This window comes from Festucalex cinctus, chromosome 2, assembly GCF_051991245.1.
Source record: "Festucalex cinctus isolate MCC-2025b chromosome 2, RoL_Fcin_1.0, whole genome shotgun sequence".
NCBI lineage: Eukaryota > Metazoa > Chordata > Actinopteri > Syngnathiformes > Syngnathidae > Festucalex > Festucalex cinctus.
Genome location: NC_135412.1, coordinates 35,179,865 through 35,205,480, shown reverse-complemented (window position 1 = coordinate 35,205,480; position 25,616 = coordinate 35,179,865). Strand labels below are relative to the sequence as shown.

Sequence of the window (25,616 nt, the reverse complement as noted above, 5' to 3'; positions counted from 1 at the left end):
TCGCAGGGCACACAGAGATGAACAACCATCCATATACACAAGCACACCTAGGGACAATTTGGAGCGCCCAATTAACCTGCCATGCATGTCTTGGGAATGTGGGAGGAGACCGGAGTACCCGGAGAAGACCCATGCAGGCACGGGGAGAAGATGCAAACTCCACCCAGGAAGGCCGGAGCTTGGACTCGAACCCGAGTCCTCAGAACTGGGAGGCGGACGTGCTAACCAATCACCCACCGTGCCGCCCGCATATAATTTATAACATCTTTAATTGTCATAGACGTGTAAAACAAGTTAAATACTGTAACAGCAAAACAACAACCAGGAAATTTTTTTAACTTGATGCATGCTGAGAGTAGAGACACACACATGGAGCAGCAGGTGTCTTGGCACCTGGGAAGCAGTTCAGGGTATCGGCGTCTTGCTGAAGGACACCACAGCGGGGGGTCCGGAGGCTGTTGGGGGTTGATGGTCCATTGTTGCATCCTGTCAAGCTCTGTCTGTCCACTTGCTGAATCGGATGTTTTTTTGTTTTTTGTTTTTGCCCACAATCATCTCCCGGTCGATGACTTGACCGGGATTCCTGTGGTGTCAAGCTGTGTGATCTTAATCACTTGGTGAAGGTAGCCCTACTTCTTTTCTCTTCAGATTTCTCTTCACTTGACATACCTTGTTAGGTCTACTCCTCTTTTGGAAAACATGTTCTAAAGGTGCAACCACTACACACGTGCAGCGTTCATCCTCACTGAATTGAGCTCTGGTGAGTTATGCGGACTTCTCATGAGACTTCGTGCCTGACAACAGTTCCAACTCTTCATTTTGGTTGAATTTCAGATGACCCCATGGCCATTCAAATTTGCAAGTTTTCATAACCACATGAGGCAGTTTTATTTCCATGGTGGGCCTAGTAAAAATATATTTCCATGTCTGTATTCAGCTCGAGCTGCAGGCTGCCGTTTTACGCACCTTTGCAGACTATTTGCATCCGGGTTTCCTGGATGTGAGCTTGGGATGCTCTGACATTCAAGAAGCTTTCAGTGTCCTATTAGTCAGGCTACCTGGCAAAGTGAGATAGCGGAGAAATCCCCAGTTGTCGACCTACCAAGCATCTTAGAAGCAGAACACTCATCGGACCCGCCTGGTTCTTATGTCGAACTGGTGTTCTGGCACCAGCGGGACCTCGCTGGTGATTCCGCACCAGCATGTTCATTCTTTAAAGGCTTTAGGAGCGGTCTTCCCGCTTTTGAGGGGGAAGATGATGTCGTCAAGTCCACAAGGGGTTGAAAAAGCTTCTCCCGAGTTATTTACAAAATCCTTTGTTCTTCCATTGTGCAACAAAATAGCAAAGTAACTTTCCATTTGTGTACTTTGTAAGATATTAATGTTTTATTGTTTCCATGCACGCTAAAGCGTCAGAGAGCCTGATACATTGTTTATGATCTAGATGCTTTATTAGGAAGTTATGCACAAGATCACCTGTCCTCTTGTCACATCACCACTCAAGAGCATTTCACAAGAGTTTCATGGCTTTCTATTCCAAAGGCGGATGTATATTTCTGAATGAATAATTAATGGTATCAGTCAACAGTCATGTTTTTGTCATCTCTTCTCTGCAGCTTGTGTGCCAAGAGTTGCAGGCTATTGTTTGTATTTTCACATTTGGAGTGACTTCTGCTGATCAGCAGGCACTCACATCTCCACTTGAGATGTATGTTTGACCTTGTTTGTTCAAGTGGGATTGCCCGTCTGATGGTGGATTTGCAATGTGTCAGTCAAAGTCCCAAGCGCTCCTGAAGGAAGCTTAGACTTCTTAACCTTCATCAGAGAGAGATAAATGATTGTTGTTGCTAAGGTCAAGTGAAGTAAAGTGGAGGGCATTTTGTGTGTCAGCATAATTCCAGAAGATATTACCGATGGTTTGTTTTTGTTATTCTGTGCTATAGCAGAGCATTTCCTTCATGAGTTTATAACATGACAATGAATGTCCAAATAAAAATGCAAATGACACTTTTTTTGTGTGGTGTGCTGAAGATGGAATGAGATGACAGGATCGTGTTATTTTTGATTCTGTGACAGGGAGTGTGAAGTCTCATCACTGGCAAAAAGAGGAAAAAATGTAGACAGAAAAGTGACAGAACTTGGTATTGGATGCTTTCTACCTCTTGGAGAATGACTCAATAGGGTAGATAGGACTCGGCATTCTGTGGCAAGAAGGAACGATTCCATCGTGACTCAAATGACAGAAGGGAGAATTTAGCATCTACCTCCAAATGTCATCAGTTTTTGTTATTTCTGAGAAACATTTTTTACCCCCTTCCCGTTTTTGCTTTACTGGACTTAAATGAAACTGTTTCTCGCTTGGCTCATGTGCTACTCCACCACATAATCTTAGTAATTAATTACAAAAAAACAACAACCTCAAAACAATACATTTTACGCTTGGCAGCAGTCATGAAAACAATCAGTCTGCTCAATCAATACCACCAGTGGTTCTTGGGAGTAGCATTTTTTTTAAATTTTTTTTATTCTGGTTTGAGGCTTTTTAAATGACCTCCAACAACTTCAAAATGCGATAAATAAATGTTTTTTGTTATTGGAGCGTGAGCAGACTACCATTCTTTATAATGTAGGAAAAATACATGGACAATCAATGGCGGTGTCAGGAGATCTGTAATTGCACTGCATCTGTAAATACACTGACGTGAAATGTACATACAATGTGTGCGTGTTTGTGCATGAGTGATTAAACCCAACTCCAGCAGATTATCCACAGTCATTCCCAAGATTTATGTCATTTAAATGACAATAGGAGATCAGCTTCAATTTGTGCTACATGATGTGCAGTGATGACAATAATGAAATAATGTTGCCCTTTGGCCCTCGGAAGTTGACGATGATGAGATACAGTTTATAGAGTCATACTGTATTTGCAGTGGTATCAATTTATGTATCCAGACTACATAATAGGTCTATGTAGTCAGTTAGTGCTCATCCATATTTTAGTGTTACTCCTTTATGTCCCTCCTCACTCTGGCTCCTTATTTGTCACCCGAGTCTGCGTGTCCATGCGTGTGTATGCGTGTGTGTGTGTGTGTTAGAGGTCAGTAGGGAGTGAGGCTCCTCATAATCCGGTAATCAAACCAGCTGCCACCCCACCCAACCCCCTCCTCGCTTCCGCCTTTCTTTCTCCATCTTTTTTAGCACACCATCCTTCTGTTGCTTTCGCTTATTGTTTTTCTTACCTAATTATACTATCCAGCATCCCATAATTATTGATTCTCAGTTCCTCATTTTCTCATGATTTATTTCATTTTTCCATATTAATATTCAGTAAGTCATCTTCTCTTTTATATTATAGTGTGCTGTTTCTTAATTTGAAAATATCCTACATTACCCTCCATTGTCTTGATCTTTTTCTCTCGTCCGATGTCTACAATCTTCCTCTTTCACTGGTCAGCTTCTATTTGACATCTTTTTGCAGTCATGGTTGACATTTTGCACATTTTAAGCAATCTGGGCCTGATTTACTAAAGGGTTGCAAACTTGGCCATTTGCAAACTGAATTGCGCACGCAAAATGTGGAAGCTGATCTACTAATGGGGTCCAACCAGGATTGTGACTGTCAAACTCAAAAAATCGCCACGCAGACCCGCATTTATTTTTTTTATTTTTATTTTTTTTTGCTGGGCAGAATATATTTATTATTTTGCTATTGTTGGTTTTTTGGGGCTTATCTCATGTTTTTGTTACAGTGGACTCCAGGATAATATGGCTGTAACGTGTTGGAAACTTACCAAGCTTATATGTAACTTTTACATTTTTAACATAAACATGCAAATCAACTTCTGATTTTGATTGGTTAGCTAGGATCCAATCATGAACCAGAAATGTTGACAGTATGTGTTTTATTGGTTTAGACATGCAAATATGTCATGTACACTGCAATCATTTATGGGTCTGAAGGAGTTAAATTGGCACGTTGTGGGAGGTGTAGTAATATGTATATGCAAAAGTGTATATATAATATATCAAATCAATATGTATATGCAAAAGTGGTGTTTTTTTGTTTTGTCTTTTTTTGTTTTTTTTTTGTGTGTTTTTTTTAAAAGTGGTGGTAGACAAAGCAAAAGTGGTGGTTGATTTTGATTCTCTTTAAATAGCAAGTCTGGAAGGAAGTGTACAAAAAAGAGTTGCCAGTGTAGGGCAAACACAGCGAGAAGCTGTGGGGAGAATTTTTCTGCTCGTTTAAACATTTTTGGAACGCCCACAAAAAAAAATCTTACAACATATCATCCATTCAGCAATGCGATTTTTGAGCCTCAAATTGAGCCTGTCAGATTGTGCACATCTGGTTTAGTTTTTGTGGTTCTAAGGGCCTGCTAGCGCTATAATACTGTAGCTAACTTTACATCTTATTGTTTGTTTGTTTTGTGACAAATTTGTACACTATGTTGCACATTGCAGCAATTACCTATGCTACATTTTCATTCCTTTATCCTGCGTTTGATTGATCGTCTTCTCTTTGTTGTTCCTTCATTCCTCACCTTGTTGTTCCTCCCCTCACACCCTCCTTGTCAACATTTTAATTAATTTTCTTCTTTTTCTTTTTCTCCTTTTGCTTACAGATGGTGTTCACAGCATTTCAGCGCACTGCGTCCTACGTGTGCTCATCATTACCGAGGACATGCTGGGCAGCAGCGTCACCGTCCGCCTGCAGAACATGTCCCAGGAGCACTTCCTCTCACCGCTGCTGGGTCACTTCCTGGAAGGTGTGTCGGCGGTTCTCTCGGTGCCCGTCGAGGACGTTTTCGTCTTCAACATCCAGCCGGACATGGACGCGGCGCCGGGAGGGATCCTGAACGTCAGCTTTTCTGCGGCGCTACCTGGCGGGCACTTCTTTCCTTCCGAGGCGTTGGAGGAGCAACTGTACCTGAACAGGCCGCGGCTGACCTCGCTCACACAGATGGAGGTTCGTAACCTTGCAAGATACTCCAAACCATTGTTTACTTTTGTTCCCGTGGCAACATAAACCCTAAGACAAGTATAAACGATGTTTAACCTTGGAGGAACAAAGGTGCTATTTGAATGCAACCAATTTACTTTAGAATGCATAGATTACTACAGTGCGTATGTGTGTACTATTATGTGACGTCTAAAACAATACATTCCATATAACAATATTATATGCTGAGAGATATGCATTTGTGAGAAAATAATGAAGAAAATATGTATCACTCTAATACTGTTGTGCATCAAGCATATTTTCATCAACCTATTCATTGTTTTTCTTCTTTTGGGGAAATATTCAAAATAGAGTGCCAGGTTTTAACAATCTTGTTATTCTGTCATATTACATAATTGCCCCTGCATTTGATTATCATTTTGATTATGGATAACCAGTTTTGAAATGAAGTCAAAGAAAAATTCTGGCAAGCTTTCGCCGGCCACATAAAATGAAGTGGAGTTTGACACCTGCAATGGAATGGACGTTATCTCTATACTGCCCACGGCCGCATAGGGGCATATCTACATAACATCCGCAGATGTGTTGACATGCTGCAATCAATTTCTTTCTTTCTGTCTTTGACATTTTCTGCCCCCCTCAGGTCCTTCCATTCGACGACAACGTGTGTCTACGTGAGCCGTGTCAGAACTACATGAAGTGCATCTCCGTGCTGCGCTTCAATAGCTCCGCCCCCTTCATCTCCTCACCATCCATCCTGTTCCGGCCCATTCACCCCATCGCCGGCCTGCGCTGCCGCTGCCCTGTGGGCTTCACCGGTGACTACTGTGAGACGGAGATCAATCTTTGCTACTCCAACCCCTGCCTGAACGGAGGGGTGTGCGCCCGCAAAGAGGGAGGGTACACGTGCATCTGCCGTGAGGACTTCACTGGTGAGTTGTCATGCACTCTACTCTTTGTACAAACAGAATGAAGCACTTTGTTATGCAGGAGCTTCTTAAACGGCAACTCAATATGGAAGCTGTTCAATAAACTGATTTAAACTGATTCATTGGGTAACAGCTAGGGCTGGGTATTGCCGCAAACCTCACGATACGATACGTATCACGATGCAGGGGTCACGATACGATACGTGTTGCGATACATATGTATCCCAATACTTACGTATCCCGATATATTACATTAATTTAATTGCATTTTATAATAACAGTCATATGTATAAAGGATATGTTTATTATGCTGGATGACAAAAACGTTTTTGTTAGTAGCTCTTCTGGTTTACCACCAAGTGACATGCCTGGTCTAAATGTGTACCCACTGCAGAGCAAGGAGCAGATTTCACAGACACACTGGGAAAATGTATTAATAGGCATGAGCCGATATGAGTAAAAATATCCAAGTATTAAAATTACAGCTCTAAAAAGTGCTTATTTGAAATATTTGGGGAAATAAAAACAGCATTTTTTTTTCATGTAACACATTCTATTTCTTTTTTTCAACAAAATATAGGAAAATCGGTACATTAAGACACAAGTGCCATGTTAAGTTTATAAGTAAATAAATGTTGATATTGCATTGATTTTTCTTAGCAAGACACAGTGTCCAATCACCGGTGAGCTATTTTTGCATTAATTGAAGGCAATTAACTTCACCGACGCTGCTGGTTTTTTAATTTTTAGGTACAATGCAAGCTGCAAAGGCAAACATGAACTGCCTATTTAAAGTTAACGAGCAATATCGATTCTGACGCCTGCGTATCGATACGTGTATTGTAATGAGGCCCGCAACGATATATTGCCGTATTGATTTTTTGAACGCACCCCTAGTAACAGCATCGCTTGAGTGGATTGGTAGAAGAAGTAGAAGTTCTGGAGTGTTTTTCTGCACAGGAAAGATTCCCAAATTGGAGCTGCTAATGACGGCCGTACTGTATAATTATTGTGGTTTTTCCTTTTCATGTAATTACTCTGGAGTTGTTCCAGATCTGAGACTGATAAAAGTGTGTTAGGCCACTCATGAATTTCAAATCCAGATCACCTCCAAATAAATTAAATTGTGGCCTCGGGTAAAAAAAAAAATGTTTTGTTTATTGTGGCAATGAGTTTATGTGAGATGAAGCCAACTGTCTCCTTTGTTGGCATCCCACATTGACATTGTTTTTGATCTGCGGTGTTTTCCCTCTTTTGTCATGTTGAGCCTGACAACATGAAACAAGAAAGCACCATTGCCTCGTGGGAGAATTTCTCCTTTGCAGTCGTCTACCTGTTACTTTGTCATTTACACACACAAACATGCACAGCATGACTTCTTTATCCTGCTTCTTTGCTTCATCTATAAGCTGCTGTTTCCTTTCTTGTTTTTGACTTCATTTTGTGTTTGAATTGAAAGGGTGCCGTACAGTGACACATCAGAGAGGAAAAGTAGTTTCAAACTCCCACCGAGACATTCAGGAAGAGTCAGCACAAGGAGAGAGAGAATAGAATCTAAATTGAGCACGATTGGTTGGAATGACATGATATCAGTGAGGCATCCAAGAGAAGCTATGTGGGTGAGTGATCCAGGACCTACTAGTATGAATAAATGTAAGAGGTTGATCCCACCAAATGAAAAAGAAAATTTAGACGAAAAGGAGACACATATTACTGATTTATACCTAACAAGGATAATCAGGGGAAGGCTTAGGGGAAAAAAAAGAGAAAACATTTTTTTCTGGACATGTGAATGTGGTTGCACTCTCCATTTTTGCTTGAAGAAGTTTGCAAATATTCCAAAGTTGGATACTTTTTCCATCAGAATTCAAGGAAATTATATACACTATATCTTGTATGTCACGTACCATACAATAGACATGAATATACTGTATATATTAGACACAGACCTGCGATTGGCTGGCAACCAGTCCAGGGTGTCCCCTGCCTACTGCCCAGAGCCAGCTGAGATAGGCTCCAGCATCCCCCGCGACCCTTGTGAGGAATAAGCGGTCAAGGAAATGGATGGATGGATGGATGGATGGATGGATGGATGGATGGATGGATGGATATTAGACACATTGAAGGCCGTCGCACCCTATATGCAGAGTACGCATAGTGCGTAGGGCACCATCGTCCGTGTGGGGCCCCATTTGCCTGTGGGCACGTCGCACGCATGCACTTGATATGTTGCATCCGTGAACACCCGTGCGAGGGAGGGGTATCACTAGTATCACTCATCACGCATTGGATGCGACAATACATTACTACGTATGTTTTCATTTAAAGACATGAACAACCCATGTATTGTGATTGTCAGTTACATAAACAAGGTCCTTACAGTCTACGATGCAGAGATGCGTGGAGGGAAGCAAAAGAAAACGAAGCACGTCATTCACGTTCGGCAGTAAACGCTTGGTGCGTTCAATGACCACTCACACAATTGGATATTTAAAATATTCATAGAAAAAAAAAATCATTCATTGTATCAAACGTTAATAAATACTACGTGAGCACATTGCAGGGGGTACTTGGAATAATTTTATAATTTATTTGCCAGATCAAAAATCTCTGTCATAGACGCACCAAAATCAGAACAGCATTTCCCATAAAACTCAAAATTGTTTTATTTTTTTTTCCCCCCCAAAGTATACACATCAGCCTCAAAATATCCCACACTCTATCGATTGTTTTCCAAAGGGCAATATAAACAGGGCTCCATGCTACATGATTATGATTGTGGTATAATGACATGGAGCTGGGAACATTTAGCAGTTTAGCCGCTACTAAGTAGCTGTGCAGCCAGAAACCATACCAAAGCAGCAATCAATGTCATCTTTTGATCACCCCAATTGCGAATGATTGCTGGTCTGCAAAAACTTGTTTGAACCAGTCTGTGGTGCAACAAAAGGTTGGGGTTGGGTCTTTAAGCCATGCAAACTATTATCCTTGCATGAGAAATGCCCCCCACGCCGCGAAGAAAAATACAATAAAATATGGGGGCACTATCACACCATTAAGCTTAGGGCACACAAAGAGGTAGCGGCGGCACTGGACACATTTATTATTCATATATGTGCTCCTATTTTGTAACTGCAGCTGTATGTGATGTTCTTTGTTATGCAACGGTGGACATTAATATTATGATCTATTATACTTATGTCTATTACACTTGTTTTCACCAGGATTATGAGCCTGCAATTATGCAAATATCCAATGTACTTCTTTTAATTTACTTGGATTGCTATAGCCTATATTTTTGTTAATTCTGACAGAATCCTTTTACTTTGCACTTTTTCATTTTGCTTCAATTATTTTGTCAACTCAACTCAACTCAACTTTATTTATAAAGCGCTTTAAGAACAGCCATTGCTGTATACAAAGTGCTGTACATAAACATAAATATCGGTTGTGCAGTAAAAAATAAGGTAACAAAACAAGAACATAGCAAACATTTTAAAGTGCGTATACAAGTTTCTTTTTGTTTGTTTTTTTTACAAGTAAATACATTTTACATCAATAAATTAATAAAAAGTAGGTGAGTGAATAAATAAATAAATAAATAAATAAATAAATAAATAAATACATACATACATACATACATACATACATACATACATACATAAATAAGTAGACTAAACATCAAACTCATACACACCACAAAACACCAAGAACAAGTCTCATGGTGCGCCAAAAGCCAAAGAAAACAGATGTGTTTTAAGACGTGTTTTAAAAGAGGATAAAAAGGGGGATTGCCTCATATTTAGTGGAAGGTCGTTCCAAAGGGAGGGACCGGCAACAGCAAAGGCTCAATCTCCTCTAAAATTGACTCCAATTGAGTCTGGTCTGCTGACCTGAGGCACCGGGCAGGTGTGTAGGGGTGCAAGACCTCAGCGAGATAAGGTCGGGCAAGACCATTGAGAGATTTGAAAACAAATAGAAGAATCTTAAAGTGGACTCTAAATTTCACGGGCAGCCAGTGAAGAGAGGCCATGATAGGGGTTATGTGTTCCCTCTTACGGGCACCAGTAAGGAGACAAGCAGCAGCATTTTGGACAAGATGGACACGCTGGAGGGAGGACTGGTTGATTCCAAAATAAAGTGCATTACAGTATTCCAGCCGAGATGAAATAAAGGCATGGATTACCATTTCTAAGTGCTGCTGAGATAGGAGATTTTTGACCTTAGCCAGCTGCCTAAGATGGGTTGAGTTGGGTGGCGGGCATGAATAAACAGGGACTAATTGATTTCCCCCCAATTTGGTGTGCTTAGTTTTGCTTTTATTATTAGCGCCCAGCATATCTTCATTCTTCTCAGCAAACTTGGAAATTAATGACAAAAAGTCCGGAATATGCAAGAGGTGGGTGCCGTGTCAAATTAGAATTATTTGGGCAATGGTGAAAATCTGAGATGAATGGCCTTGTGCAAACACCATCCTCACTACATTAAGTTCACTGACTGTAAATGCATTGTACAATATACACGGTGGAGCATGTGGCAAGCACATCTACCTCAAAGTCATGGTTCAAATATCCCATTGTACCCTTCTCTGTGGTTTTTGCATGCCGGCTTGAGTTGTCAACGACTAATGCGGTTTATGTCCATGTTCCAAAATCAGGATTGGGTTAATTGAGGATTTTAAATTGTGTAAATGTGAGTGTAACTGGTTGTTTTTCTATGCCGTATAATTTGTTGCTGACCAGTGCAGTCCTCTGCATCTTGCTCAAGTCTGCTGGGATTGCCTTCAGAAAAAATCCTAATGAGGACATGCTGGTATTGAAATTGTATATGTTTATATTTGTTATCCTTAAAAATGATTGAATGTCTCTAAAGTAGATGACATGTTCAAAAGCTATACACTACTAAGAAAAATAAGACACCACTTGAGGAAAAAAACAACAACTTTATGGTCCTGGCTCAGATGTACATTTGCGTGATTTAAAACATTTAATAACCCTAATGCCATAAACAGATGCAAGGATGAAGGAGAAGTATCTAATTTGACACACAAGATGGTAATATATAACACGGTAAATGCACCTTTAAGGGAGTGCTTTGAGCTGCAAAGACGAGACACAAACAGAGATGCAGACTAAATTACTTTATGTGGAGAGCGAGAGAAGACGCAAATAGAAATGAAATCTCATGGTGGTTGTGCAGCAGGCTATATTTCATACACAGACTAGCTGAGACAAAGCTAAAGAGAGAAATACAGTATAGGAAAAGATTAGATTAGTTTTGGCTGTTGTGTGTGTTAAAATGAAAAATGTAATCCATCTGACAGAGGAGAGAGAATAAATGTATTTTTCTCAATTATTTGGTGTGATATGAAGGTAGTCGATTGTTTCAAGTGTTTGCATAGTGGAAATAAAAAGGTGCATACATCTAGTGCAGTATGTTTTGGTGAAATTGAAGCATGTAGTACAATCCCACAATTGATAACTGGATGGAAGAGTGCTTTGTTTGGAACAAAGCAAGGTGGTCGCTGATGAAAGTGGGAATGCATTTGAAACGATCTTTCAAAATTAAACTACTGCATACAAAGACCTGAGGGATGGGAAGGACATGCACAAGACGCTTTGAATGTCTGGGTGCACTCATCAGCACACATCATCATTATTGCCATACTGTTCTCATGAGAAGGTAGTACAAATTTAGAAGGACCACTCATGCACATTCATGAGTAGTAGATGTATGTTTAAGGTTGAATAATGTTATAGTACTGTCAATGATGTACCTGATTCAACAAAGCATCAGAACCTCACATCCAAATCTGAGGACGATGTTACTGGTGGTCAAAAATAAATAAATAATAAAATAGCACAAACAGTGAACAGTAGAGTTACAACTATTTACATTTGTCATTTATGTAACGGTTAGAGACAAATTAGCTTCTAAAAAGAAGTCAACCACCTTAAAATATTAAAACAACAAAACCATGATGTGACAGTTAAACATTTGAGAGCAGGAGGATGGTGTGACGGGGCTGATGCCACCAAACTAAACCCGCACACATTTGAAAATGTGCGTACCACGGACCAGTTTTGTCCTGTCCCCCGTCCGTCCATGCCGTTTCTTCACGTTTTCGGCCAGTCAGCCATCCCGGTGGTCTTGGGTGGACACTCGACTGCCGCTCAAACATCTTGCACGCTATAGTCGTGTTCAGGTTTGCACTGTTAAACTGAGTGTCGCTGTAACTTCCGGGTTTTGTCGTGTTATGTACGGGACGCCGGCGTGTGATGTCATCATGACGTCACGGCGAAATTTTGCTGTTTTCAGTCAAATATTTTTGTTACTGCTCCTGAGCAGTTTTAGAATGCAGTGATGTGCCAGGTTGAGTGGTTGTATTATTGTTGACAATGAAATGTGGTTTGGGTAAGAAGTTATTTTTAGGATTAATTGGTTTTAGTGGGGCGGCACGGTAGTCGAGTGGTTAGCACGTCCGCTTCCCAGTTCTGAGGTCTCCGGTTCGAGTCCAGGCTCGGACCTTCCTTGGTGGAGTTTGCATGTTCTCCCCGTGCCCGCGTGGGTCTTCTCCGGGTACTCCGGTCTCCTCCCACATTCCAAAGACATGCATGGCAGGTTAATTGGGCGCTCCGAATTGTCCCTAGGTGTGCTTGTGCCTACTGCCCAGAGCCAGCTGAGATAGGTGCCAGCACCGGCGACCCTTGTGAGGAATAAGCGGTCAAGAAAATGGATGGATGGATGGATGGCTTTAGTGGGGGCGGCACGGTGGTTGACTGGTTAGCGCATCCGCCTCCCAGTACTGAGGCCTCGGGTTCGAGTCCAGGCTTCGGCCTTCCTGGGTGGAGTTTGCATGTGCTCCCAGTGCCTGCATGGGTCTTCTCCGGGTACTCCGGTCTCTTCCCACATTCCAGAGACATGCATGACAGGTTAATTGGGCGCTCCGAATTGTCCCTAGGTGTGCTTGTGCGTGTGGATGGTTGTTCGTCTCTGTGTGCCCTGCGATTGGCTGGCAACCAGTTCAGGGTGTACCCCGCCTACTGCCCATGGCCAGCTGAGATAGGCTCCAGCACCCTCTGCAACCCTCGTGAAGAACAAGTGGGTCAGAAAATGGATGGATGGATGGTTTTAGTGGGCATGCGTGTTTAAAAAGGGGCCATCCTCTGTCTCTCGAGTCTGAGAGAGCACTTTTTTTGTGAGTGAGTTTGACATTCCTGATTTTGGGAATGTTATTTCAACATTTATGTAAATACACTGACAAAGCCACAACATCATTTGGCTACGTCTTCCTTTTATTAAAGACATTCAGAACCCAGCTGCACATGAATTTCTCAACAAGTAACAGCATGCATGATCAAGCTGGACAAAAACATTGGTCCGCCAAGGGTTCTACTTTCGTGAGCTGCATAAATGGCTTGCAGCGCGTGGTGTAACTCTGCCCAGAGGTGTGTTAAACCCAGTGTTAGTAATTTCGCAAACACTCACGGGCCAGCGAGAGAGAGGGATATCTGCACCATTGTGGAATAACGGCCAATAAAACAGCTAATCTCATTATCGTTAAATGTGTCATGAACAGACAGTCTTGACATGGTGGAGCACAGACAACCCTGATTTTTGACATGGGCGAAGTGGGTTTATGGATCCAAAACTTCCCCCATAATCCTTCCAGCAAGTGGGTTGATTTGAAAAATCTAATAATAATAATAATAATAATACTGGGGCGGCACGGTGGATGACTGGTTAGCACGTCCGCCTCCCAGTTCTGAGGACTCCGGTTCGAGTCCAGGCTCCGGCCTTCCTGGGTGGAGTTTGCATGTTCTCCCCGTGCCCGCGTAGGTCTTCTCCGGGTACTCCGGTCTCCTCCCACATTCCAAAGACATGCATGTCAGGTTAATCGGGTGCTCCGAATTGTCCCTAGGTGTGCTTGTGTGCGTGGATGGCTGTTCGTCTCTGTGTGCCCTGCGATTGGCTGGCAACCAGTTCAGGGTGTCCCCCGCCTACTGCCCAGAGCCAGCTGAGATAGGTGCCAGCACCCGCGACCCTTGTGAGGAATAAGCGCTCAAGAAAATGGATGGATGGATAATAATACTGCTGTAGTAGTAGTAATAATAATAATAATAATAATAATAATAATAATAATAATAAAATAATAATAACCATAATACAACCATGCATTTAGAGCTTGGTATCTGTCTGCTTCTGCCCCAATCAAATTCACAAAAATCTTGTTCGAGCAGCAGTCTACCCTGTGCCAGTACTTAGACATGGTCTGAGCAGGTGTAAGTTTAGACCAGAATAACTTTTTAGTTGACTGTTTGCTTCAAAATCAACAGTAAGTGGTCGTTAAAAATAGTGTAATTTGTGTGCTTTAAACCCAGACAATGCAGCAAGTGGACACATTGCTGATACGCCCACAGTCCATTGGGTGTACTAAAAAAGGATAAATCAAAGTATGAGATGAAATGAAAAAGATAAATATTTCAAAAGAGATTAATAGATTCCTTTTCCCCTTTGAACAGCTGTTGTCAAGTCACCCAATTGGAAACTGCCTTTCACCATACAGCTAGTCCTTGTCGAGAATTAAACGATGACAGCAAATATTGTTTATTTATGCGGAAAAGTCACAGATTAAGCAAATTGGGAGATTTGGGGTTCATTATTCATTTCTTGAGGGGCTACAGGAGAGAGCGAATGAGAGAAAGAGGGAAGATTTAAACGGGGAGCAAGACCTACAGAGGGAAGACAAGAGGAAGGAACGAGGGATGCTGCGTAGAGTGCATTGGCCTCCAGGGATGCACCATGTGGTCGGGTGAAAGAGGAGGGAGCGACCAGGCGGTGGGAGGCGAGGCGGAGCAAACTAAGTTGCCGAGGGGTGCTTGAAGAATATAGTGGCTTTGATGAATAAAACATCTGCATGAATGAAGGGATGGTGTGAATACATTAAGCCAAGAATGGAGGAGGAAGAAGGGATGAGGTACTAAAGATGAGGCAAGATGGATAAAGATCTAGAAAGAACACAGGTGGGTGAGGAAAGGATATGAAGCAACAGACTGGAGGGAGGCAAAGTGAAACGAAGCAAAAATCATGATTAAGTGATGATTCAGGTAGAAGTGTAATATTTCCAACTTGAAACATGTTCTAAAAATTGTATTCACCTTGAATGGGATACACTTGTATTGTAGGCAAATAGCATTTGCTGAATCCCCACCAACAAGTCAAGAATCAGGTCCATGATATAAACTGATACTTGAACCCGTCATTTAAAGTGCTACAAATGAAGTAAAACTAAAATAATGTAATACTTAGCCAAATCTGTTCTGATTTTGACCCAAGCTTTCATTATCAGTCCAACTTTTTTTCAGTCGGCATGCATTCTTCCGCTATGCTAACATTTGGCTTCCATTTAAATCCTCTCTTATTGAAAGGTCTGACTGTACTGTCCTGGGCCAGATCTCAGTCAACGTTCTTAACGTGAAGTCCACGGGCTCTATATCCGGAAGTGTCAAAAAAAGGTTGGGCCAAAAATAACCCAAATTGGGTCAAAAATAGACCGACCCAACTATTTGAGTTATTAAACAAATTAAATTAAAAAAACAACCTATTTTTGTAATGACTCGACAGAGTCGATGAAGAACAGATCCCAAAAACGCAGGCTCAGAGGAGGAAAACAATCTCGATTTATTCTTTTGGATAAACCGATGGAACAAAGCTTGCTCGCAGGCAAGTCAACGAGATTTACAGAAGTGCTCTTGCACACAGGCAAGGAACACGGAGGTAACAAAAAACACTTGCAAAAGGCAAGGACGGAGTAGAAAACACAAAACACTTGCAAACGGCAAGGAACGCGAACGTAACAAAAAACACTTGCAACAGCAAGGAGGAATAACATAACAAAAACACTTGCAAACGGCAAGGAGAACTAACGTAACGAAAAAACACTTGCAAAAGGCAAGGACTAGAAAAACTCAAAACACTTGCAACCGGCAAGGACTACTCGGAATGTACACGGAATCAATCAACGCGGAAATACAAACAAAAGGCGACGCGGAAATACACACGTGAATACAAACTTAACTAAGGACGACAGCAGATTCAAAAAACTTTACCAAACAGGAAACGCGGAGAACACTTGGACACAATGGTGAGCAAATAATAATCCGACAGCTGGCTGTTGCTTGTCGGAGTCCTTTTATAGTCCTGATTGCCAACTCGATGCTGGGGAACGCCCCCCTCGTAATTGGCACTGAAACACATACACAAGAGCACAACAGGGCTGAGAACCGAACCATGACAATTTTTTTGGCTTGTTTTGTTGGTTATTTGTTTACCCAACTTTTTGGCTTAAAGGGGCTGTCTGCCGGTTTCACTCAGGAAAATGCACTTTTTAAATACATGATTTAAACAAACAAACTACTTCTCAATTTATATATTTATATCTTTAAAAAGTGTATTTTCCTGAGTGAAACCGGCAGACAGCCCCTTTGCACCGCCCCCGAATGACCCGATGACTGACTCGCCAGCGAGTCTCACCAATAGGTTGAGCAATCTGGTCAATCTGTCCATACAGCTAAATAAAAGTCTCTCCAGGCAGCTGCCTGATGATGACGGTTCGCCTATGCTCCCCCCAAGACGCCACATTCAGCTATCTACTAATCATCTGACTCCACCAAGCCTCAGCATACAGCTCCCCACCCGCCGACCTCCATCTTTGGCTATGGAGAATCTCAACTATAGCTCGGTCTGATATGTTTTGGGTCCAGACTACATATACAATATAAAAAATGTGTGTTCCCAGAATAAGTCAGGACCCAAGGAAGCTTGTAGCATTCCTGTGATTACAAGAAGTAGAAAGTTGGCAAAAGAAATGAGAAGAAATAAGTCAGAAGCTACAAACCTAGTCAGTATAGCTTGTCAACCTCTGACTAAACCAGCGTCTCCGATTGCCACTGTGAGACTAGCGCTACTAAATACAAGATCACTAGTTAACAAATCATTGTTGATTCATGACATTATTATGACATATGATCTTGACTTATTTCTCCTCAGTGAAACATGGCTAACAGAAGGTTCCTGCAACACGGTTCTCAATGAGGCAACACCAACAAATTTTAGTTTCATGAACAAATGTCCTAATGGCAAAAAAGGTGGTGGACTTGCTGCCATTTTTAAATCTCTATTTCAGTGTAAAGAAATTTCATTGGGGGGCTTTAATTCATTTGAATATCTTAGTCTTTTGGTAAAAGGTGAACCAAACATCGTCATTGTCATAATTTATAGACCTCCAAAACAAAAAGGCAGATTCATGGAGGAATTTGAAGGAATGCTGTCAGTAATTTGTACCGACTATGATTATCTGGTCTTAACTGGAGACTTTAACATTCATGTTGACAACAACTTGGATAAAAATACCAAAGAATTTTGTGATATACTTGATACTTTTAGTCTCTCACAACATGTAAAAGGTCCAACACACAATCAAGGTCACATTCTTGATCTCGTCATCTCTAAAGGTGTTGACATTTTATCTGTTGAGGTGAAAGATCTGGCTATTTCAGATCATTCCTGTGTGTTTTTTGAATTACAAACAATCCCAGAAGCTCAAACAACTACTGTCTCGATTAAAAAAAGGTCCATAAATGAGAATACAAGCAACATGTTTATGGAATTAATGGCTGCATCACCAACTGTAAATGCAGAGACCGTTGATGAACTTCTGGATGAATTCACCTCAAAAATCTCAAATGTTTTGGATGCTGTTGCTCCTATTAAAACTAAGACCATTTCATCCCGAACTAAAACACCTTGGAGGTGTACTACCAACATAATGACTTTGAAATCTAAATGCAGAAAAGCAGAGCGAAAGTGGAGAAAAACTAAACTCCAAGTTCATTTTGACCTGTACAGACAATGTCTTTGTCATTTTAACCAAGAGTTAGTAATAGCTAGACAACAACACTTTTCTGAAATTATTAGTAGGAACCTCAACAATACACGCACTCTATTTGGCGTGGTTGACAAACTTACAAATCCCCCAAATCAAACAGCGCCAGAACTCCTCTCAACAGATAAATGCAATGAATTTGCCTTCTACTTTAGTGAAAAAGTACAAGCCATCAGGTCAAACATTGTTACAAACCAGCAAAATAACAAAACGATGCTGCACTTAAAATCACCTAGGAATAATTTAATTACCATGACAGAATTTGACTCAGTGGATCAAAATACTGTAGTAGACTTGGTTCAGCAATTGAAACCTTCCACGAGCTGTCTTGACACAATTCCATCTGGCTTTTTCAAAACCATTGTGAAATCTGTTCAGATCGATTTACAACAAATAATTAATTGCTCACTTCAATCAGGTGAACTTCCTAAATGTCTGAAAGTAGCCGCCGTCAAGCCCATTCTAAAAAAGAGAACACTGGATGTCTCCCTGCTAGCAAATTATAGACCAATCGCAAACCTTCCCTTCGTAACTAAAATAGTTGAAAAAGTGGTTTTTAATCAACTCAGCAATTTTTTTTTTAGCTTAAACGGACTTTTGGATGAATTCCAGTCAGGTTTCCGACCTCATTACAGTACAGAAACAGCTCTGATTAAAGTACTGAATGATATAAGATTGAGCACTGATGCAGGGAAGGTATCAGTGCTCGTCTTGTTGGACCTCAGTGCAGCATTTGACACGATTGATCATAATATACTGTTAGACAGGCTGGAAACTTGGGTGGGGTTAAATGGAACAGTCCTTAAATGGTTCAGGTCCTATTTGGAGGAAAGGAGTTACTTTGTGACCATTGGAAATTTTGAATCTGATCGAAAGGCCATGACATGTGGGGTCCCTCAAGGGTCAGTCCTTGGACCCCTGTTGTTCAGTCTGTATATGTTACCTTTGGGTCAAATGCTTCAGAACACCGATGTTGACTATCATAGTTATGCAGATGACACACAACTGTATTTATCTATGTCCCCAAATGACAGCAGTTCTATTAACGCATTGTGTCATTCTCTAGAGCAAGTTAACAACTGGATGAACCAAAATTTCCTTCAGCTGAACGAAAACAAAACGGAGCTCATTGTTTTCGGCAATAAAGAAAAGAGGATTGCTGTTAAAAAACATCTTGAGTCACTGTCTTTAGAAACTAAAGACCAAGTTCGAAATCTTGGGGTACTAATAGACTCAGATCTGACCTTCAGCAATCATATTAAATTCATCACTAAAACAGCCTTTTACCAGCTGAAAAACATATCCAGACTGAAGGACTGCATGCTTCAAGCAGACCAAGAGAAGCTTATCCATGCTTTTATCTCCAGCAGACTAGACTACTGTAACGGTCTTCTGACTGGACTCTCTCAAAAGAACATGAGACAATTGCAGCTCATTCAGAACGCTGCAGCTCGAGTTCTGACCAAAACAAAAAGATCAGAACATATTACTCCAGTACTTAAGGATTTACACTGGCTCCCTGTCAGCTGTAGAATCGATTTTAAAGTTCTGCTACTCGTCTATAAATCACTAAATGGTTTGGGTCCTGAATATATCCAAGAAATGCTGATTGAGTACAAACCCAGCAGGGCTCTGAGATCTACAGACTTGGGCCAACTAGTGGAACCCGGAGTTCGAAGCAAACATGGTGAAGCTGCATTTAGCTATTATGCTGCACACAGATGGAATAGCCTACCAACAGAAGTGAAGTCAGCCCCGAGTGTAAATGCTTTCAAATCCAGGTTAAAAACTTTGCTTTTTTCTTATACCTTTGATTAGGGACTTTTAAACAGCTTTAATTAAGTGTTTTTTTTAATTATTATTTTTATTTTTATTTTTATTTTTATTTTTATTTTTATTTTTATTTTTATTTTTATTTTTATTTTTATTTTTATTTTTATTTTTTATTTTTATCATTATCATTTTAAACTTCCTTATGTTAAATTTTTTAAAGTTTGTTGAATAATGTTTTAAGATTGTTAGTTTGTAACCTATTTAGGGCCCGAGCAGCGACCGCTGCGAGGTCCCTATTGTTCCTGAAGGAATTCTTATTAGGGCCCGAGCAGCGGCGGCGGCGGTGCCGCTGCGAGGCCCTATTGTTTTTGTAGGAATTCTTCTTATTAGGGCCCGAGCAGCGACCGCTGCGAGGTCCCTATTGTTCCTGAAGGAATTCTTATTAGGGCCCGAGCAGCGGCGGCGGCGGTGCCGCTGCGAGGCCCTATTGTTTTTGTAGGAATTCTTCTTATTAGGGCCCGAGCAGCGGCGGCGGCGGTGCCGCTGCGAGGCCCTATTGTTTTTGTAGGAATTCTTCTTATTATTATTATTCTTATTCTTATTATTCTTCTCCGCAAACAATCGCATTTTTGAGACACTAAACGTGACCGAAAACTCACCAAACTTTACACGCACATCAGGCCTGGCGAAAAATTTGATATTTTAAAGTCGCCATACATGATAACAGAAAAATGGCTCCATAGCGCCACCTACATAGGTTAAACGGATCCCTGTCCCGCTACGATTGTCCTATGGCGACGAAAATTGTGTGGCACCCGTAGCACATCCAGATGAACAAAAACCTCTTTGATGTGTGTACCCTAAAATAGACAGAAAGTGAGGTATGATCATCTGAATGTCCAATTTTGGCCCAGTTTTGCACATTTACAGGGGTCATACTTTTGCCCGCTTCTACTACACGGTTAACCCGATTGACTTCAAACTTGGGATGGACCATCTCAACACCTGGGACAACATCATTGTAAAAAATCTAAAGTTTTTGATATACTATATGACGGCGGCGACGCATGAAATTTAGAGTTTAAAAATTCTTACTTCACGAAGCATTGCCGGTTGTACGTTTAATCTAGAGCTACGAAAATTGGTACACATATGTAACAGGCTATGACCTACAAAAAACTCTTTTTGAACCATATGCTAAACCTCACAGGAAGTCCGCCATTTTGATTTATTTTGGAACGTGTTGCCATTTTTTTGGCCATTTCATTGGGGTCTTATTTTAACGAACTCCTCCTACAGTGTTTATCCGATCATCTTCAAACTTGGTGTGATTCATCTTAAGATGTTGAAGATGAAAAGTTATTGAAAGCTTTGTATTTCGTCGCACGCTGTTGTCATGGCATGCACTGTTTGCAAAGGAAAAAAAATATCCTTAAAGAAGCATTCCCATTTGTACGAAGCAGCGAGAGCAACGAAAATTTGTAGACATATGTAACAGCCCACAATGTACAAAAAAGTCTCTTGGTGCCATGTGCTAAATCCAACAGGAAGTCCCCCAGGGGCCGGGCATCACATTTTGAGCTAGAAAACTCCTCTTTAACGAAGCATTCCCGGTTGTACGTTTCACCTAGCGAGATGATAATTTGCAGGCATACATAAGAGCCCACGATGTACAAAAAAGTCTCTTGGAACCATGTGCTAAACCAAACAGGAAGTCTGCCATTTTGATTTACGATGGGATTTGTTGCCATTTTTTGTGGCCTTTTTCAGGGGTCATATTTTAACGAACTCCTCGTACAAAGTTCATCCGACCGTCTTCAAACTTGGTGTGTTTCATCTTAAGATGTTTAAGATGCAAAGTTATCGAAAGTTTTTTATTTTGTCGCACGCTGCTGCTATAGCGATGCATTGTTTGCCAAGTAAAGTGCTGCTTTGTTTTTTTATCTATACATGTGTGAAAACTCATGAAACTTTGCAAACACATCAGACTTGTCATGAACATGAATTTTTAGAGATTTATTGTGCAATTTGCAATAAATAGCGCCCTCTAGACATTTTTATGAAGTATTTCCGATTGTATGATTCTGCTAGATTTGTGAAAATTAGGACAGACCCCTATCAGCCTAATACCTACAAAAAAGTATTATGTAGCCATTTGCCAAACCAAAGAGGAAGTCCGCTATTTTGATTTTATTTTGGGAATTATACATCATTTTTGGCCTCTTTCATTAAACTTTGCACAGACAAGGCATGGAAAAAACTAACATTTTAAATGGTCCTTGTTCCATGTAACAGTACCCCAACGTGCCAGTACCCTGACGTGCAAGTAACCCAACGTTGTGCTCAATAGCGCCCTCTATGCATTTTTATGGAGCATTTCCAATTGTATGATTCAAGCGATACACAACTAAAGATGACTTGACCTATATTTGTGAAAACTGGGAGGCATACCTATTAGCTTAAGACCTACAAAAAGTATTCTGTAGCCGTATGCTAAACCTAAAAGGAAGTCCGCCATTTTGAATTTATTTTGGGAATTGCACACCATCTTTGGCCTTTTGCACTCACAAAGCTTGTCAAAAACATTTTAGATGGTCCTTGTCCGATTTGACAGTACCCCAACGTGCCAGTACCCCGACGTGCAAGTACCCCAACGTGGCCCAGGTTGCGAGGGCCCTTTATAGCTGCTCGCAGCTCTAGTTATTCTTCTTTTTCTTCTCCGCAAACAATCGCATTTTTGAGACACTAAACGTGAACGAAAACTCACCAAACTTTACACGCACATCAGGCCTGGCGAAAAATTTGATATTTTAAAGTCGCCATACATGATAACAGAAAAATGGCTCTGTAGCGCCACCTACATAGGTTTAACGGATCCCTGTCCCGCTACGATTGTCCTATGGCTACGAAAATTGTGTGGCACCTGTAGCACATCCAGATGAACAAAAACCTCTTTGATATGTGTACCCTAAAATAGACAGGAAGTGAGGTATGAGTATTTGAATGTCCAATTTTGGCCCATTTTTGCACATTTACAGGGGTCATACTTTTGCCCGCTTCTCCTACACGGTTAACCCGATTGACTTCAAACTTGGGCTGTACCATCTCAACACCTGGGACAACATCATGGTAAAAAATCTAAAGTTTTTGACATACTATATGACGGTGGCGGGGCATCAAATTTACAGTTTCAAAATTCTTACTTAACCAAGCATTGCCGGTGGTACGTTTAATTGAGAGCCACGAAAATTGGTACACATATGTAACAGACTATGATCTACAAAAAAGCCTGTTGGTGCCATATGCTAAACCTAACAGGAAGTCCGCCAGAGGCGAGGCATCAAATTTTGTGTTTCAAAATTCTTATTTAATGAAGCATTCCCGGCTGTACATTTCACCTAGAGTTACCAACATTTGAAGACATATGTAACAGCCCTCAAGGTACAAAAAACTCTTTTTGAACCATATGCTAAACCGAACAGGAAGTCCGCCATTTTGATTTACTTTGGAACGTGTTGCCATTTTTTGGGCCATTTCATAGGGGTCTTATTTTAACGAACTCCTCCTACAGAGTTTATCCGATCATCTCCAAACTTGGTGTGATTCATCTTAAAATGTTGAAGATGAAAAGTTATTGAAAGCTTTTTATTTCGTCGCACGCTGTTGCCGTGGCATGCACAGATTGCGAAGGAAAAAATTCCCTCTTAATGAAGCATTCCCAGTTGTACGAAGCAGCTAGAGCTACGAAAATTTGGAGACAAATTTAACAGCCCACGATGTACAAAAAGGTCTCTTGGTGCCATGTGCTAAACCCAACAGGAAGTCCCGTAGGGGCCGGTCATCACATTTTGAGGTAAAAAACTCCTCTTTAACGAAGCATTCCCGGTTGTACGTTTCACCTAGCGCTATGATAATTTAGAGGCATACATAAGAGCCCACGATGTACAAAAAAGTCTCTTGGAACCATCTGCTAAACCAAACAGGAAGTCCGCCATTTTGATTTACGTTGGGATTTGTAGCCATTTTTTGTGGCCTTTTTTAGGGGTCATATTTTAACGAACTCCTCCTACAAAATTTATCCGACTGTCTTCAAACTTGGTGTGCTTCATCTTAAGATGTTTAAGATACAAAGTTATCGGAAGTTATTTATTTTGTCGCACGCCGTTTCATGGCGATGGATTGTTTGCCAAGTAAAATGCTGCTTTTTTTTTTTTGGTCTAAACATGTGCAAAAACTCATGAAACTTTACACACACATCAGGCTTGTCATAAGCATGAATATTTTAGAGATTTCTTATTAAATTTGCAATAAATGCTTCAATAGCGCCCTCTAGACATTTTTATGAAGTCTTTCCGATTATATGATTCAGCTAGATGTGTGAATATTGGCAGGCATGCCTAATATATCCAAAAAGTATTCTATATAGCCATGTGCCAATCCATTTTGATTTTATTTTGTTAATTGTGCATCATTTTTGGCCTTTCCATGAAACTTTACAAACACAAAGCATGGCAAAAACGTTTAAAATTTAGATGGTTTCCTATTTGACAGTACCCCAACATGCCAGTACCCCGACGTGCAAATACCCCAACGTGGCCCGGGTTGCGAGGGCCCTTTATAGCTGCTCGCAGCTCTAGTTATTATTCTTCTTCTTCTTCTTTTTCTTTGTTATTATTCTTTTCCGCAAACAACCACATTTTTGAGGCACTAAACATGAACGAAAACTCACCAAACTTTACACGCAGATCGGGCCTGGCGAAAAATTTGATATTTTAAAGTCGCCATACATGATAACAGAAAAATGGCTCTGTAGCGCCACCTACATAGGTTTAACGGATCCCTGTCCCGCTACGATTGTCCTATGGCTACGAAAATTGTGTGGCACCTGTAGCACATCCAGATGAACAAAAACCTCTTTGATATGTGTACCCTAAAATAGACAGGAAGTGAGGTATGAGTATTTGAATGTCCAATTTTGGCCCATTTTTGCACATTTACAGGGGTCATACTTTTGCCCGCTTCTCCTACACGGTTAACCCGATTGACTTCAAACTTGGGCTGTACCATCTCAACACCTGGGACAACATCATGGTAAAAAATCTAAAGTTTTTGACATACTATATGACGGTGGCGGGGCATCAAATTTACAGTTTCAAAATTCTTACTTAACAAAGCATTGCCGGTGGTACGTTTAATTGAGAGCCACGAAAATTGGTACACATATGTAACAGACTATGATCTACAAAAAAGCCTGTTGGTGCCATATGCTAAACCTAACAGGAAGTCCGCCAGAGGCGAGGCATCAAATTTTGTGTTTCAAAATTCTTATTTAATGAAGCATTCCCGGCTGTACATTTCACCTAGAGTTACCAACATTTGAAGACATATGTAACAGCCCTCAAGGTACAAAAAACTCTTTTTGAACCATATGCTAAACCGAACAGGAAGTCCGCCATTTTGATTTACTTTGGAACGTGTTGCCATTTTTTGGGCCATTTCATAGGGGTCTTATTTTAACGAACTCCTCCTACAGAGTTTATCCGATCATCTCCAAACTTGGTGTGATTCATCTTAAGATGTTGAAGATGAAAAGTTATTGAAAGCTTTTTATTTCGTCGCACGCTGTTGCCGTGGCATGCACAGTTTGCAAAGGAAAAAATTCCCTCTTAATGAAGCATTCCCAGTTGTACGAAGCAGCGAGAGCTACGAAAATTTAGAGACAAATTTAACAGCCCACGATGTACAAAAAAGTCTCTTGGTGCCATAGGCTAAACCCAACAGGAAGACCCGTAGGGGCCGGTCATCACATTTTGAGGTAAAAAACTCCTCTTTAACGAAGCATTCCCGGTTGTACGTTTCACCTAGCGCTATGATAATTTAGAGGCATACATAAGAGCCCACGATGTACAAAAAAGTCTCTTGGAACCATCTGCTAAACCAAACAGGAAGTCCGCCATTTTGATTTACGTTGGGATTTGTAGCCATTTTTTTGTGGCCTTTTTTAGGG

At 40.9% G+C, this 25,616-nt stretch overlaps 1 protein-coding gene across 4 annotated transcripts in view; it reads left to right on the top strand.

Annotated features, from left to right (window-relative positions):
• The window catches only part of celsr3 (cadherin, EGF LAG seven-pass G-type receptor 3), a 119,911-nt gene that overhangs the window by 17,247 nt on the left and 77,048 nt on the right, over nucleotides 1–25,616 (top strand). For all 4 annotated transcript variants that reach the window (XM_077514821.1, XM_077514820.1, XM_077514822.1 and 1 more), the window contains exons 2-3: nucleotides 4,626–4,969; nucleotides 5,607–5,895. In XM_077514821.1, the coding sequence (XP_077370947.1) occupies nucleotides 4,626–4,969; nucleotides 5,607–5,895 (633 nt within the window). The remainder of the gene's footprint in view (nucleotides 1–4,625; nucleotides 4,970–5,606; nucleotides 5,896–25,616) is intronic.